The sequence below is a fragment of the Phascolarctos cinereus genome, unplaced genomic scaffold (assembly GCF_003287225.1).
Source record: "Phascolarctos cinereus isolate Bilbo 61053 unplaced genomic scaffold, phaCin_HiC Scaffold_9;HRSCAF=440, whole genome shotgun sequence".
NCBI classification, from domain to species: domain Eukaryota; kingdom Metazoa; phylum Chordata; class Mammalia; order Diprotodontia; family Phascolarctidae; genus Phascolarctos; species Phascolarctos cinereus.
Genome location: NW_027556402.1, coordinates 264730413 through 264744200, shown reverse-complemented (window position 1 = coordinate 264744200; position 13788 = coordinate 264730413). Strand labels below are relative to the sequence as shown.

The following is a 13788-nucleotide window of genomic DNA, read 5'->3' as shown; positions in this document are numbered from 1 at the left end:
TCAGAGTCGTTTTGATTTGCATTTCTCTAATCAATAGTGATTTAGAGCATTTTTTCATATGACTACAGACGGCTTTGATTTCTCCATCTAAAACTGCCTGTTTCATATCCTTTGACCATTTATCAATTGGGGAATAAGTCATATTCTTCTTTTTAGTTTTTTTTGGAGGCAATCAGGGTTAAGTGACTTGCCCAGGATCACATAGCTAGTAAGTGTCTGAGGCCAGATTTGAACTCTCACCTCCTCCTGACTCCAGGGTCAGTCCACTGTGCCACCTAGCTGCCCCTATGACTTCTATTCTTAGAGATTTGAGAAATGAGGTCTTAATTGGAGAAACTTTCTGTAAAAAATTTTCCCCAGTTTTCTGCTTTCCTTCTAATCATGGTTGTAATGATTTAGTTTGTGCAAAAACCTTTTTAATTATCTATTTTTTTCCCATAACACTCTCTATCTCTTGTTTTGTCATAAATTCTTCCCTTATCCATTGATCTGGCAGGTAAGATATTCCACACTCCCATAATTTGCTTATGACATTACCCTTTATGTCTAAATTGCGTACCCATTTTGGACTTCTCTTGGCATATGGGGTAAAATATTGGTCTGGATCTAGTTTCTGCCAAACCACTTTCTAGTTTTCCCGGCAGTTTTTGACAAGTGGTGGGTTACTGCCCCCACAGCTGAGGTCTGTACATTCATCGAACACCAGACTACTGTGGTCATTTCCTCCTGGGCACTGCGTCTCCACTCTTTCCCACTGATCCACTCCACTTCTTTATTTCTGAGTCAGTACCAGACTGTTCTGATGACTGCCGCTTTATAACACGGTTTGAGACCTGGTACAGCTAGGTCGCCTTCCTTCACATTTTTTTTTCATTGCTTCTTTTGATTTCTTGACCTTTCATTCTTCCAGATGAATTGTTATTTTTTCTAGCTCTATGCTAATTTTTTTTGGCCATTTGACTGTTACAATGCTGAATAAGTAAATTAATTCAGGTAGAACCATCATTTTATTAAATTGGTTTAGCTTGCCTACTGGCAATTTAAATTTCCCCCATTATTTAGACCTGACTATATGTGTGAAGTGTTCATCGAGTTCCTGGTTCATCTTGGCAGGCAGACTCCCAAACATCTTATACTGTCTTTTGTGGCTGTTCAATTGTTTTTCAGTCCTGTCTGACTCTCTGTGACCTTACGTGGGGTTTTCTTGGCAGAGATACTAGAGTGGTTTGCCTTTTCCTTCTCCAGATCATTTTACAGATGAAGAAACTGGGGCAAACAGGGTGAAGTGACTTGCCTAGGGTCACACAGCTAAGTGTCTGTGGTTGGAACTGAACTCAAGAAGAGGAATCTTTCTGACTCCAGGTCCAGTATGCTATGCACTTGTGCCACCTAGCTGTCTACAGTTATTGCCAATAAATTTCTCTTTCTATCTCTTGTTGATGGACTTTGTTGGTCATATATAGAAATGCTGATTTATATGGGTTTATCTTAAATCCTTCAGCTTTGCTGAAATTGTTATTTCAACTACTTTTCAGTGGATTCTCCAGGATTCTCTAAGTGTACCATCATATCATCTGCAAAGAGTAATAATAGTTTTGTTTCCTCATTGCCTAGTCTAATTCCTTCAGTTTCTTTTTCTTTTCTTATTGCTAGAGCTAATTCTAGCACAATACTAGTGAATGGTACTGGGGATGATAGGAATCCTAATCTTACTGGGAAGGCCGCTGGCTTATCCCTATTCCAGATAATGCTTGCTGATAGTTTTAGACACCTCCTAGTTGTTGGCCTTCATCCTTGAAGATGTCACCAAAATGACATCACTATGTCGGGGTCAAGGTCTAATGTGTCTAACTGTGGCTGATCAGACCAATATGAGCTCAGAAGACTCTATCCCAGGTCAGGCACAAATAGTCCACGTGAACATTTGGGGTGGAGATGGCTCTAAATCTGTGCATCTCACATTTCCTTTGAGCTACTGCAATTCTGCTTCCCTCATAGGGCACAGCACCTTCTCCGATAAGGGCATGCCATGCTGGGTAGTCCTGTGCCAGTATCTCCCATGTCATATAATCAATTTCCAAAGTTCTTCAGAGAGACCTTGAGAGAGTCCTTGTATCGCTTCTTCTGACTTCCAGGTGAGCCCCTGACTTACATGAGTTTTCCATAAAATAGTCTTTTAGGCAAATGTATGTTGGCATTTGAACAGCGTAGCCAGCCCATTGGAGCTTCACTCTGTGCAGCAGAGTTTAAATGCCTGGCAGAAAGGACCTCAGTGTCTGGTATCTCATCCTGCCAGGTGATCTTCAGAATCTTCCTAAGACAATCCAAATGGAGGTGATTCCGTTTCCTGGCATGGCGCTGGTAGATGTCCAGAATACACAGGCATACAACAACGAGGTCAGCACAATGTAGACTTTCAGTCTGATGGGCAGCCTATTACCTCTTCTCTCCCACACTCTCCTTCAGAGCATCCTAAACACTGAACTAACTCTGGTAATGTATTTCTCAACCTCATTATCTATGTGGACATCTCTAGAAAGTCTACTGCCAAGGTAAGTGAACTTATCCACAGCATTCAACATTTCTCCATTCGCTGTAACAGATGGTTCCATGTATGGATGGTGTGGTGCTGGCTGATGGAGAACCTGTGTTTTCTTGGTGTCAATAATTGTCAGGCCAAAATTAGCACAAGCAGCAGAGAATCGATCCATACTGTGCTTCATCTCAGCCTCAGAGGCTGAGTGCACAATCATCTGCAAACAGAAAATCATACACCAACTCTCCTTCCACTTTAGTTTTGGCTTGTAGCCTTTCCAAGTTAAATAATTTACACTCAGTGTGGCAGTGAACCTCGACACTGTTTTCATCCTGGTTGAAGGTGCCTAACAACATTGCTGAAAACACCATGCTAAAAAACATGGGAACAAGCACACACGCCTGCTTGACTCCACTGGTCGCTGGGAAAGCACGAGAGCATGGTCCATTTTTTGAAAAAGATGGTATTTATCATCTTAAGGAAAGCTCCATTTATTCCTATGCTTTCCAGTGTTTTTAATAGGAATGAGTGTTATATTTTGTCAAAAGCTTTTCCCCCACCTATTCAGATAAACATACGATTTTTGTTCCTTTTGTTATTGATATGGTCAAATATGCCGATAGTTTTCCTAACACTGAACCAGCCCTGCACCATCCAGTCACTGTGCATGATTTTTGCGATATATTGCTATAATCTCCTTGCTAGCATTTATTTAAAAGTTTTGCATCAACATTTGTTAAGGTTATCAGTCTATAGTTTTCCTTCTCTGTTTTTGCTCTTCCTGGTTTAGGTATTAGGACCATATTTGTGGTGTAAAAGGAATTTGGTAGGATTTCTTTGCCTATTTTTCTAAATAGTTTATAAAGTATTGGAATTAATTGTTCTTTAAATGTTTGGTAGAATTCACTTGTGAATCCATCTCGTCCTGGGGATTTTTGCTTTGGGAGCTCACTGACAGCTTGACTGATTTCTTTTTCTAAGATAGGGTTATTTAAGTATTCTACTTCCTCTTCTGTTAATCTGGGCAATTTATATTTTTTAAGTATTCATTCATTTCACTTAGATTGTCTTATTGGCATATAATTGCACAAGATAATTCCTAATAATTGCTTTAATTTTTCCCTCATTAGTGGTGGGTTTACCCTTTTTATTTTTGATACAGGCAATTTGATTTTCTTCTTTTTTAAAAAATAACATTAACCAATGGTTTATCTATTTTACTGTTAGGTTTCTAATCCCCCCCCCCATAAAACCAGATCTTAGTTTTATTTATTAGTTCAATGGGTTAATTTCAATCTTATTCATCTCTCTTTTGATTTTCAGGATTTCTAATTTGATGTTTAATGGGGGATTTTAAATTTTTTTATAGTTTTTTTCTTTTGTTGTTGTATGCCCAATTCACTGATCTGCTCTTTCTCTATTTTATTGATGTAAGTATTTATAGATAGAAATTTTCCTCTGCATCCTGCTTTGACTACATTCCATATATTTTGGTATATTGCTTCATTGCTGTCATTCTCTTTAATGAAATTACTGATTGCTTCTGTGATTTGTTCTTTGATCCACTCATTCTTTAGTATTAGATTAGTTTCCAATTAATTGTTAATCTGTTTCCATGGCCCTTTATTGAATGTAATTTTTATTGCATTATGATTCGTTATGAAAAGGATGCATTTACTACTTCTGCTTTCCTACATTTGATTGTGAGATTTTTATGCCCTATACACGGCCAATTTTTACATAGGTGCTATGCACCACTGAGAAAAAGGCATATTTCTTTCTATTTCCATTCAATTATCTCCAAAGGTCTATTATACCTTTTTTTAAAAAATTCTATTCATCTCCTTAACTTCCTTCTTTATTTTTTGGTTAGATTTATCTAGTTCTAGGGGGAGAAAGTTGAGGTCCCCCACTAGTATAGCTTTATGGTCTATTTCCTCCTGTAACTCATCTAATTATTCCTTTAAGAATTTGGATGCTGGGGCAGCTAAATGGTGCAGTGAATAGAACTCTGGCCTTGGAGTCAGGAGGACCTGAGTTTAAATCCAGCCTCAGACACTTAACACTTACTAGCTGTGTGACCCTGGACAAGTCACTTAACCCCAATCGCCTCACCAAAAAAAAAACCAGCTAAAAAAATACATTAAACAAAGAATTTGGATGCCATACATAGCATTTGGTGCATATATGTTTAGTGTTGATACCATTTAATTATCTACAGTACCATTTAGCAAAATGTCATTTCCTTACTTATCTCTTTCAATCAGGTCTATTTTTGCTTTTGCTTTGTCTCAGATCATGATTATTATGCCTATTTTTTTTTTTGCTTTAGCTAATAAATAATACATTCTGCTCCAGCCCCTAGCTTTTATTTTGTCTCTTTGCTTCAAGTGTGCTTCTTGTAAACAGCATATTGTCAGATTTTGTTTTTTAATCCTCCCTATCTGCTTCTGTTCTACGGGTGAGTTCATCCCATTTACATTCACAGTTATGATTACTATGCATTTCCCTCTATCCTATTTTTCCCTGTTTATCTTTCACTTTCTCTCTCTCTCTGCTTTTACCCTGTCCTTCTTCAAAAGTCTGTTTTGCTTCTGACCACTATCTCCTCCAATATGCCCTCCCTTCTATCATCCCCCTCTTCTTTTATCCCTCTCTCCTACTTCCCTGAAAAGGAAGACAGAGTTCTATGCTCAGTTGAGTGTGTATGGTATTCCCTCTTCGAGCTAGTTCCAATGAGAGTGAGATGCAAGCATTACCTACCACCACCACCCCATCTTCCCCTCCACTGTAAAAACTCTTCCTTTCATGCCTCTTTTATGTGAGATAATTTACCCCATTCTACCTCTCTCTTCCCTCTTCTTCCAGTGTATCCCTTTTTCTCACCCCCTAATTTTATTTTCTGAAATCATATCATAGTCAACTCACACCTGTGCACTCTGTCTACTTATACTCCTTCTAACTGTCCTAATAATGACAAAGTTCTTAAGAGTTACAAGTGTCATCTTCCTATGTAGGAATGGACACAGTTTAACCCTATTGAATCCCTTGATTTCTCTTTCCCGTTTACCTTTTCATGCTTCTCTTCAAGTTTTATATTTGAAAGTCAAATCTTCTTTTCTGGTCTTTTCATCAGGAATGCTTCAAAGTCTTCTATTTCATCAAATATTCACTTTTTCCCCTGAAGGATTAAATTCAGTTTTGCTGGGTATGTTATTCTTGATTGTAATCCTAGTTCCTTTGCCCTTTGGAATGTCACTCTCTAAGGCCTTCAGTCCTCTAATGTAGAAGCAGCTAAATCTTATGTTATCCTGACTGTGGCTCCATGATATTTGAATTGTTTCTTTCTGGCTGCTTGCAGTATTTTCTCCTTGACCTGGGAGCTCTGGAATTTGGCTGTAATATTCCTGGGGGTTTTCATGTGGGGGTCTTTTTCAGGATGATCAGTGGATTCTTTCCATTTCTATTTCTGGTTCTAGGCTATCAGGGCAGTGTTCCCTGATCATTTCTTAACATACGATCCTGGCTTTTTTTTTTTTAACACAGCTTTCAGGTAATTCAACAATTCTTTTTTTTGTGCCTTCTGTTGACTTTCTTTTCATAATTTTCTTGCAAAATTTTCATTTCTTTCCTCAACTTCCCCTCTTCCTCTCTCATTTAATTTTGAAATCCTTTTTTGAGTTCTTCTAGGAATTATTTTTGGGCCTATGACCAATTCACATTTTTCTCTGAAGCTTTATATGCAATTTTGATTTGTCTTCTTCTGAGTTTCTGTCTTGATCTTCCCTGTCACCATAGTAACTTTCTATGGTCAATTTCTTTTTTATTGTGTGCTAATTTCCCCAACCTATTCCTTGACCTATAACTTTGTTAAGAAGTTGGTCTTTGCTTCCAGGGTGGTGGGGGCACTGTCTCAAGCTTCAGGCCTTTCTTGCTGCTAGCTCTGGGGGGGGGTCCTGTAGGTTTTCAGTTCTTCCAAGGTGGTATAATGTAAAGAGAGGTGTGATCACTGCTCCCCTGGCTTGTGGTCTGGTCTGTGAGCCACCACGTACACTCTTCTCTACCCTGGAACCGTAACCAGGGCTCCTTTACCCCTGTGGCTGTAAGAGCTAGAGAGCTACTGCTCCTCTTAGCTCTGGGATGGTGACCCAGAATTATATATGGGCAAAGCAACAGGGCCCTGCACGTAGTGCCAGCAAAAGGTTCCCTGTAATCTCCTTCTGACCAGCAGTCTGACCGCCATAGTCTCTGTGGGTTGAGAGCCGCCACTGCCAGTGCTGAACTGCCTCCAAGAGTCACTGCTGGTGCCCACAATGGGCTGCGCTGTGCAGTCTGATCCTCACCCCACCGAGACAGATCTTCCCTGCCGACCTCCTAAGTTGTCCTGGGCTGGAAAAGCGTTTCACCCTGAGCTTGTGTTGATTCTGCCTCTCCAGAATTCAATGTGAGGCATTACTTTGAAGTCATGTGGAGGGGACCATCTTGGCTCCACCTTCCTTGGGAATCAGGCATATTAGAGGTCAGCAGCAGGACTGTGATGGAAGGTGGGCCTTAGAGGTTTGGGGCACCTGTGGGGTTCTTACCCAAGAAGTGACTCCACTCAATACACAGCTGGCAAAGAGCTGGCCGCCTGGAGACTCCTGAGGCTGGAGGGGTTGGGACATTTTGGTTGGCATCAAAACCGGACGGGGTTTCCTCAGTTTCACATCTGATCCTCAAGTTTGTCAAATGAGCTAGATTTGGGGAGGGTTGGACCCTGAGGTCCAGAGGGTGGCCTCTGGGGCACCTACGTGAATTCCTCTCCTTGTACTGGCTGGTTGCCCATCCTGAGTTCCCAGAGGGGATTCCTGACCAGCAGCTGCTAGCGAGCCCTATTCTAGCGCACCACGCTCTCAGACCTTGTGTTCAAGTGTCCCCAGAACCTGGGAAAGTCACCAAGGAAATGCTGCTTGATAGGAAAAGGGGTTTCTTGGGACTTGCACTAAAAATCCAACAGAAGGCATTCCCTTCTATGCTATCCTAAAGAAGCGAACAGAGGATGCTGCCCAGCAAGAGAATCAATTCACGAGGCAGGAGGAGCCTCTGGTCAACCAGCCACATCCAGCTCCCAGCAGGACAGAGTCAGGGCCAGCCTGATGCCACTGACTGGCCTCTGGCAGCACCAAGACCTACCTGTGCCACCTGGACCAAGGTCTTAGCAAGCTCTTCTATCTCATCTTCACTGCTAAACAAGCTTCTGTAGTCATCCCGAGTCCATTTGTCAAACAGGATCCGAGGCACTGAAAAGGATATGCCAGTGAGAAAGGTGAACAGCCGGAGGGAGCCCACACAGGGACTCAGTGGCCCTACCTTACATGGGGCTGGCTTTAGAGGTCTCTGGTGGGGGAGAAGAGAAGGAAGGAAAGAGAATGAAGAGGGAGCAGAAGGGGAGGAGGGAAGAAGATGGGGGAGGAAGAAGAGGGAGTAAGAGGGAAGGTGTTAAGGGAAGAAGGCGGAGGGGGTGGGGGGAAAAGGAAGAAGGAGGAAAGGAGGAGATAGGAGAGGCCCTGTCTGCAGTAGCATGCCCACTAGACACCCTGGCCAGCCCAGCCAATCCTCCCAAAAAGAAAGCTGGCAACAGAAATACACGGAGGCGAGTGGATGTGCATGTGCGCTCACATTCTCTCTCTCTCTCTCTGTTCTTCTGTGTGTGTGTGTGTGTGTGTGTGTGTGTGTGTGTCTCTCTCTCACCCTTCTGGCTTCCCTCTCCTTCAGAAAAGAAGCTGGCCCTGAGGAGGCTGGGAAACCAGGGCCTGTCAGCCACCCCTGCCCTAAGGCCACAAAAGGGCTGATGCTCTCCATGGTGCTGATCTGCTGATCTCCAGACTGGCTGGGCACACTCCCTCCACTTGGGGAGCCCCGGCTTCCCCTCAGCCAGGCACTCCCACCCTCAGCCCGCTCCCCTTCCACAGACCTCACTCACCAATGCGCACATTTTTCGCTTGCTTCTTAACGCTTTTCATCCAGTCTGTTAGAAGACCAAAAGAAGAAACAGAAACATGAACCCACAAACCCTCTCGGACATGTCAGCCCCATGCCCCCAGGACAGTGATATCAGTTATGTGGCAGCCTGGAGGCAGCTCCAGAGGGGGAGGCCAGCCCAAGTGCTTCGGCAATGCTGGCCAGCAAACCACTCATTTCACAGACGAGCCTGGCCCACGATTGAGCCGACCAATCCCAGCACAGCATCCAGAACATCGACGCCCCTAGCAGTCTGCCCAAAAGTCAAGCGGCTCAGAAGAGCTAGGCTGCCCTGGCCTCCAGCCCCAACCCAGGAGGCCCCTCAGGCTCACCTCCCTGGACAGCCTGGCAGAGTGGCCCTGTCGCAGAGGAGGCAGGGATGGGGATCTTGCTCCTTAAGCCCCACCAGGGTCCTGAACTCTCACTGAGGTCCCCTCTTTCACTGCAGGATCGTCCTGGAGATTTGTCCCCAAACCTGAGCCAAACAGGCCTCAAATAGCACCTGAAAGGGTGGTGCCAAGGAATGCGTCCCTCCCACTGAGAAACGTGGAGACATCTCCCCACCACACAGACACACTTGCACACCCCACACATGTGTACTGACACACACATACATCACACACTCGCACACATATGCACATCACATACACACACTTGTACACATACCTCACACACTTGCACGCCCCACACATGTGCACCGACACACACATATAAGGCACACATGTATACTCACATACAGACACGTATACACCACACTCGCACACACACGCACATCACACACTTGGATGTCCCACACATATGCACGGACACAACATAATCAGACACACATGTACACTCACATACAGACACACATACCTCATACTCATACACATGCACACCACACTTGCACGGCCCACACATGTGCACCGACACACATGTAAAGACACACATCACACCTGCGTAGCCCACACATATGCACTGACACACGTACATCAGACACGTGTACACTCATGTTCAAACACACATACATCACACACTTGCACGCCCCACACATGTACACTGATACACAGACATCACATACACATGTGCACTTGTACACATATACATCACACGCTTGCAGACATATGCATACCACATACACTGCATGCATGCCCACACATGTACACTGACAAACATCACACACATGTGCACTCATGTACAGACACACATACATCACACACTAGTACACAATGCACATCACATGCCACACACATGTGCGGTCACACATACATACACCACACACGCGTGAGCACACACATACACACACTCAGAGGGCCCTCTGAAAGCAAGGGGCCAGACAGCCTCCTCCCCTACACACCAGCGTCCTCTTCCTCCTCCTCCTCTTCCTCCTCCCTCACCCCAGCCCTCAGTCCTATTACCAGAGTTGCCCGAGCACTGCCCAGGCACTAGACCGGAGCAGAGGGCCCCTGCCCCCACTCCCGGCCCTCCCTCCCAGGCCACCCGCACCCAGCAGACAAATGGACAAAAGGTGGGGGGTACCTTGGTCAGCGTCATGAAGGCCCAAGATCTGGTAGAGTTCTAGACCCCGCCTCTTCACCTGCAGCCACACTGGGGAGATCAGCGTGAACTTGTTCCCAAAAGTCTTGGCGATATCGTAGCCATGGCTGTTCCACTTGCCAGAGAAGAAGGGGAGGGACAGAGCAGAAAGCGGATCAGTGAGGGTCCCCATGGCAGTCAGAGCTGGGGCTGGGGCCGAGGGTACCAGGAAGTGACCAGAGGCTGGCTGCACTGCCCTCTGGGGATGGAGCTCCAGGTAAGGGCTGCTCTGAGTGCCAAAGGAGAATGAAGCCAACCTCCTTGAAGGAGAAAGGAGGAAAAGGGACTCGGCCAAGGTCATGAGGGATTAACCTGTGGGGAGAGGTATCTGAACTTGGGCCTTTGAACTCTGAGCCAGGGAGGGCAAGAATCCACCCCCCTCAACCCCACCGCTGTCCAGCTCCTCAGTCCATGCCAGGGCTGCCAGGGCTGAGTCGATGGGTCTCCCAGGGCCCCAGCTCCTGACTCAGCAGGGTTCCAGCAGAGGGCCCCAGGGAGGAGCTGCCCTGACCCACTGTCTGTTCCTCAGACCAGACTTGCCTTGCCATCCGGAGTTCTCCCAAGCACCCACAGCAGGCACCTCTCCAGCTCCTGGCTCCCTCCCAGGCCAGCTTTTCTACCAGGCCCAGGGTAGTTTCCTCTCTGACATCGGAAATCCTTCCCAGTCTGGGAGACACACCTCCCCAGGTGAAAGGGACCACTCCCTTGTGGGGTCTTGGGCCCTTCTGGTCACTGTAACTTTGTGCTATAGCTTTTGTGGGCTAGCCTTGTCTCTCTCTCCCAACAGACCCCCGCCCCAGTCTCTCTGCCTTTTCTCCATACCTGTCTCACTCACACACACACACACAGAGCCCTGAGGGTAGGGACAACATCCCTGCTACCCAGCACAGGGTCCAATGTGAAGGAATGTGCTGAATATACCTGGGAAATGAATGAAGGCACAATCCCTGCTCCTTCCCTGTCTCCTGCCCCCAAAGACACAGCGGCTGAGGTGTGGACTCACTCTGGGAAGCCTGGGACTGGGGCCACACAGCTCCCCAATACCTCCTGCACCTTAGGGGTTTGGAGAATCACAGACTTTGAGACAGAAAAGACCCTGATGGTCATCCAGGGCACCTTCTCATTTGACAGTCTGAAACTGAGGCCCAGAAAGGGAAAAGGACTTGCTTATGGTCACGTGGCTAGGATGGTCCCATTTGAGGCTGGATTTTAACTTGGGTCTTCCCAACCCTGAGTCTAGAGCCGCTTGTCAAGCTGGCCCTTTCCCTCTGCTCCCCTGGTTGCTGCCCTGGACCTCCCATTTCTCTCTCCCAGCCATTCTTAATACCAGCCTAAGCCACAAGTCTGCAAACATGGCTTTCCCCTGGTCAGTAGCTTTCTGTGGCTCCCTACTTCCTCCTCTCTCCTGTCCTATAGAGTCTGCTCCATTGGGCTCCAGCCGACCTCCCCAGGCTCGTTACTTAGTGTTCTTCCCACCAACAGTGCCTCCTGGGCAGCTGGGGGGTGCCTCACTGCACAGAGTGCTGGGCCTGGAAGGCCTTAAACACTTACTGGTTGTGTGACCCCAGGCAAGTCACTTAACCACCCTCTGGTAATAATAACAGCACCTCCTTCCCAGAGTGGCCAAGGATCAAGTGAGATAAAGATGGAAAGCACGTAGCGCAGTGCCTGGCACACAGCAGTCGCCTAATAAATGCTTATGCCCTTCCCGCTGTGTCCTGCCTGGGTGCTTTTCAATGAGCTTCAGCCCTCCCTTCTTACCTCCACCCTCAGGGCTCCTCTCTGGCAGGAAGCCTTCCCCGACCCCTCACGGGCTGCTGGGCTGTCCCCTGAACCCAAAAGTCCTCTGTCTATTCCTGCACTGACTGTAAACTGTGAGCTTCCTGAGGGTGAGGACCATCGTGTGTGCGCGCGCATATGTGCAGTGTGCATATGCATATGCATACACATGTGCATGTGAGTCTGTATGTATACATGTGTATATGTGCAGTGTGTATGTGCGTGTGTATACGCGCACACGTGCATATGCATGTGCGTCTGTGTGTGCATGTGTGCGTGCACACAGCACACACGTGTGCTGTGTGCATATGTACACTGTATGTGCCTACGTGCGTGCATTGAGTCTGTGTGTGTGTGTACGTGCATGTGGGCAGTGTGCACATGTGAGTATGTATGTGCATACATGCGTGCATGTGAGTCTCTGTGTGTACGTGTATGGGTGTGTGTATGTGTGTGCACGTGCAGTACTGGCCATCGCAGGTGGCCTCTGTGCATGGCGGGGCGTGCCCAGGAATGGCTGCTGGATCCCCTTTGCAAAGGTCCTTGGGGATGGCTGATGCCAAGGGAGGCGGGCAGACTCGGGGGCTGTGGCGATGGCAGCCACCTGGCCTCAGAAGGACACAGGCACATCTGGGCGGTGCTGGGCATGTTTGTTACAGGGGCTTTTGTTTTTTAATTGGGAGGGGGCTGTTAATGGGGAAAAATGGAATTTAATTTAAGTTTGAAAAAAGAATTCTACTCATGTCCTGAATTTTGGGCAGATGGAGGTGAAGAAATGGAGACATCAGTTAGTCGGTCCACAGCACTGATTAAGTCCCTGCTGCACACCGAGGGCCTGGGATAGAGACAAGGCCACAGCCAGTTCCTGCCCTCAAGGGAAGACAGCAGGAGATGAGCAATATGCATGCACGGTTCACACAGAGTCAAGGGAAGGCCTTCCGTGGGAGGCAGGAGGGAGCTGGGAACACAGTCCCTGCAAAGGCTTGGAGGTGGGAGATGAGTCACATGTGATCAGTGAGATCCCTGGGGAGGGACTGCAGAGGTGATGGGAGAAGGGCCAGGAAGGGCTTACCACACCTGAGAACTTGTGAAGGGAAGAGGGAACCACAAGAGTTTACAGAGGGGAGGCGGGGCGCGCACACGCGCATGGAAAACAAACCACCCCGTGGCACAATGAACGTGTGCACATGCACACCCACAGCCACACACACGGGCATAGACGCATATAAACCCAGACACACAGTGTATACACACACGCCCGCCAAACCTTGCAAAGACACACAGTATGCATACAGTGCATCCCATACCTGCGCACATGTGTATATACACATACACACAGTATGAGCACCCCCCACAGTCTATATACACATCTATGCCCCACATGCATTCACATGTACATACACATACAGGCACATGCACATGCTACCCCATGCACACCCAGTATGCAAACACACGCGCCCCACACCTGTGCACACATAGCATGCACACACATGCCACCCCCACACGCACACACATACAGGCACCCACAAATATACACGCACACACAGAGTCTATATACACATGCATCCCCCCACACATACACACACATACAGGCACATGCACACATATACAAGCACCCACAGACACACATGTGCGCGCACAGTCTATATACACATGTATCCCCCCACATGCACACACACATACATACATATACAGGCACACCCACACAGGCACCCAGACACATACACGCACACACACAGTATGTATACACATGTACCCCCTGCATGCACACACATGTACATACACATACAGACACACACACGCACACACAGTCTGTATACACATGTATTCTTCCCCATACGCACACATGTACATACACACACAGGCGCACACACATACATACAAGCACCCACAGACAC

General features: G+C 46.8%; 1 protein-coding gene across 5 annotated transcripts in view; it reads right to left on the bottom strand.

Annotated features, from left to right (window-relative positions):
* Nucleotides 1-13788, bottom strand: part of CHID1 (chitinase domain containing 1) — a 93062-nt gene that overhangs the window by 74257 nt on the left and 5017 nt on the right. For all 5 annotated transcript variants that reach the window (XM_020979336.1, XM_020979337.1, XM_020979334.2 and 2 more), the window contains 3 exons: nucleotides 10055-10187; nucleotides 8499-8543; nucleotides 7709-7815 (listed from right to left, as the gene is read on the bottom strand). In XM_020979336.1, the coding sequence (XP_020834995.1) occupies nucleotides 7709-7815; nucleotides 8499-8543; nucleotides 10055-10187 (285 nt within the window). The remainder of the gene's footprint in view (nucleotides 1-7708; nucleotides 7816-8498; nucleotides 8544-10054; nucleotides 10188-13788) is intronic.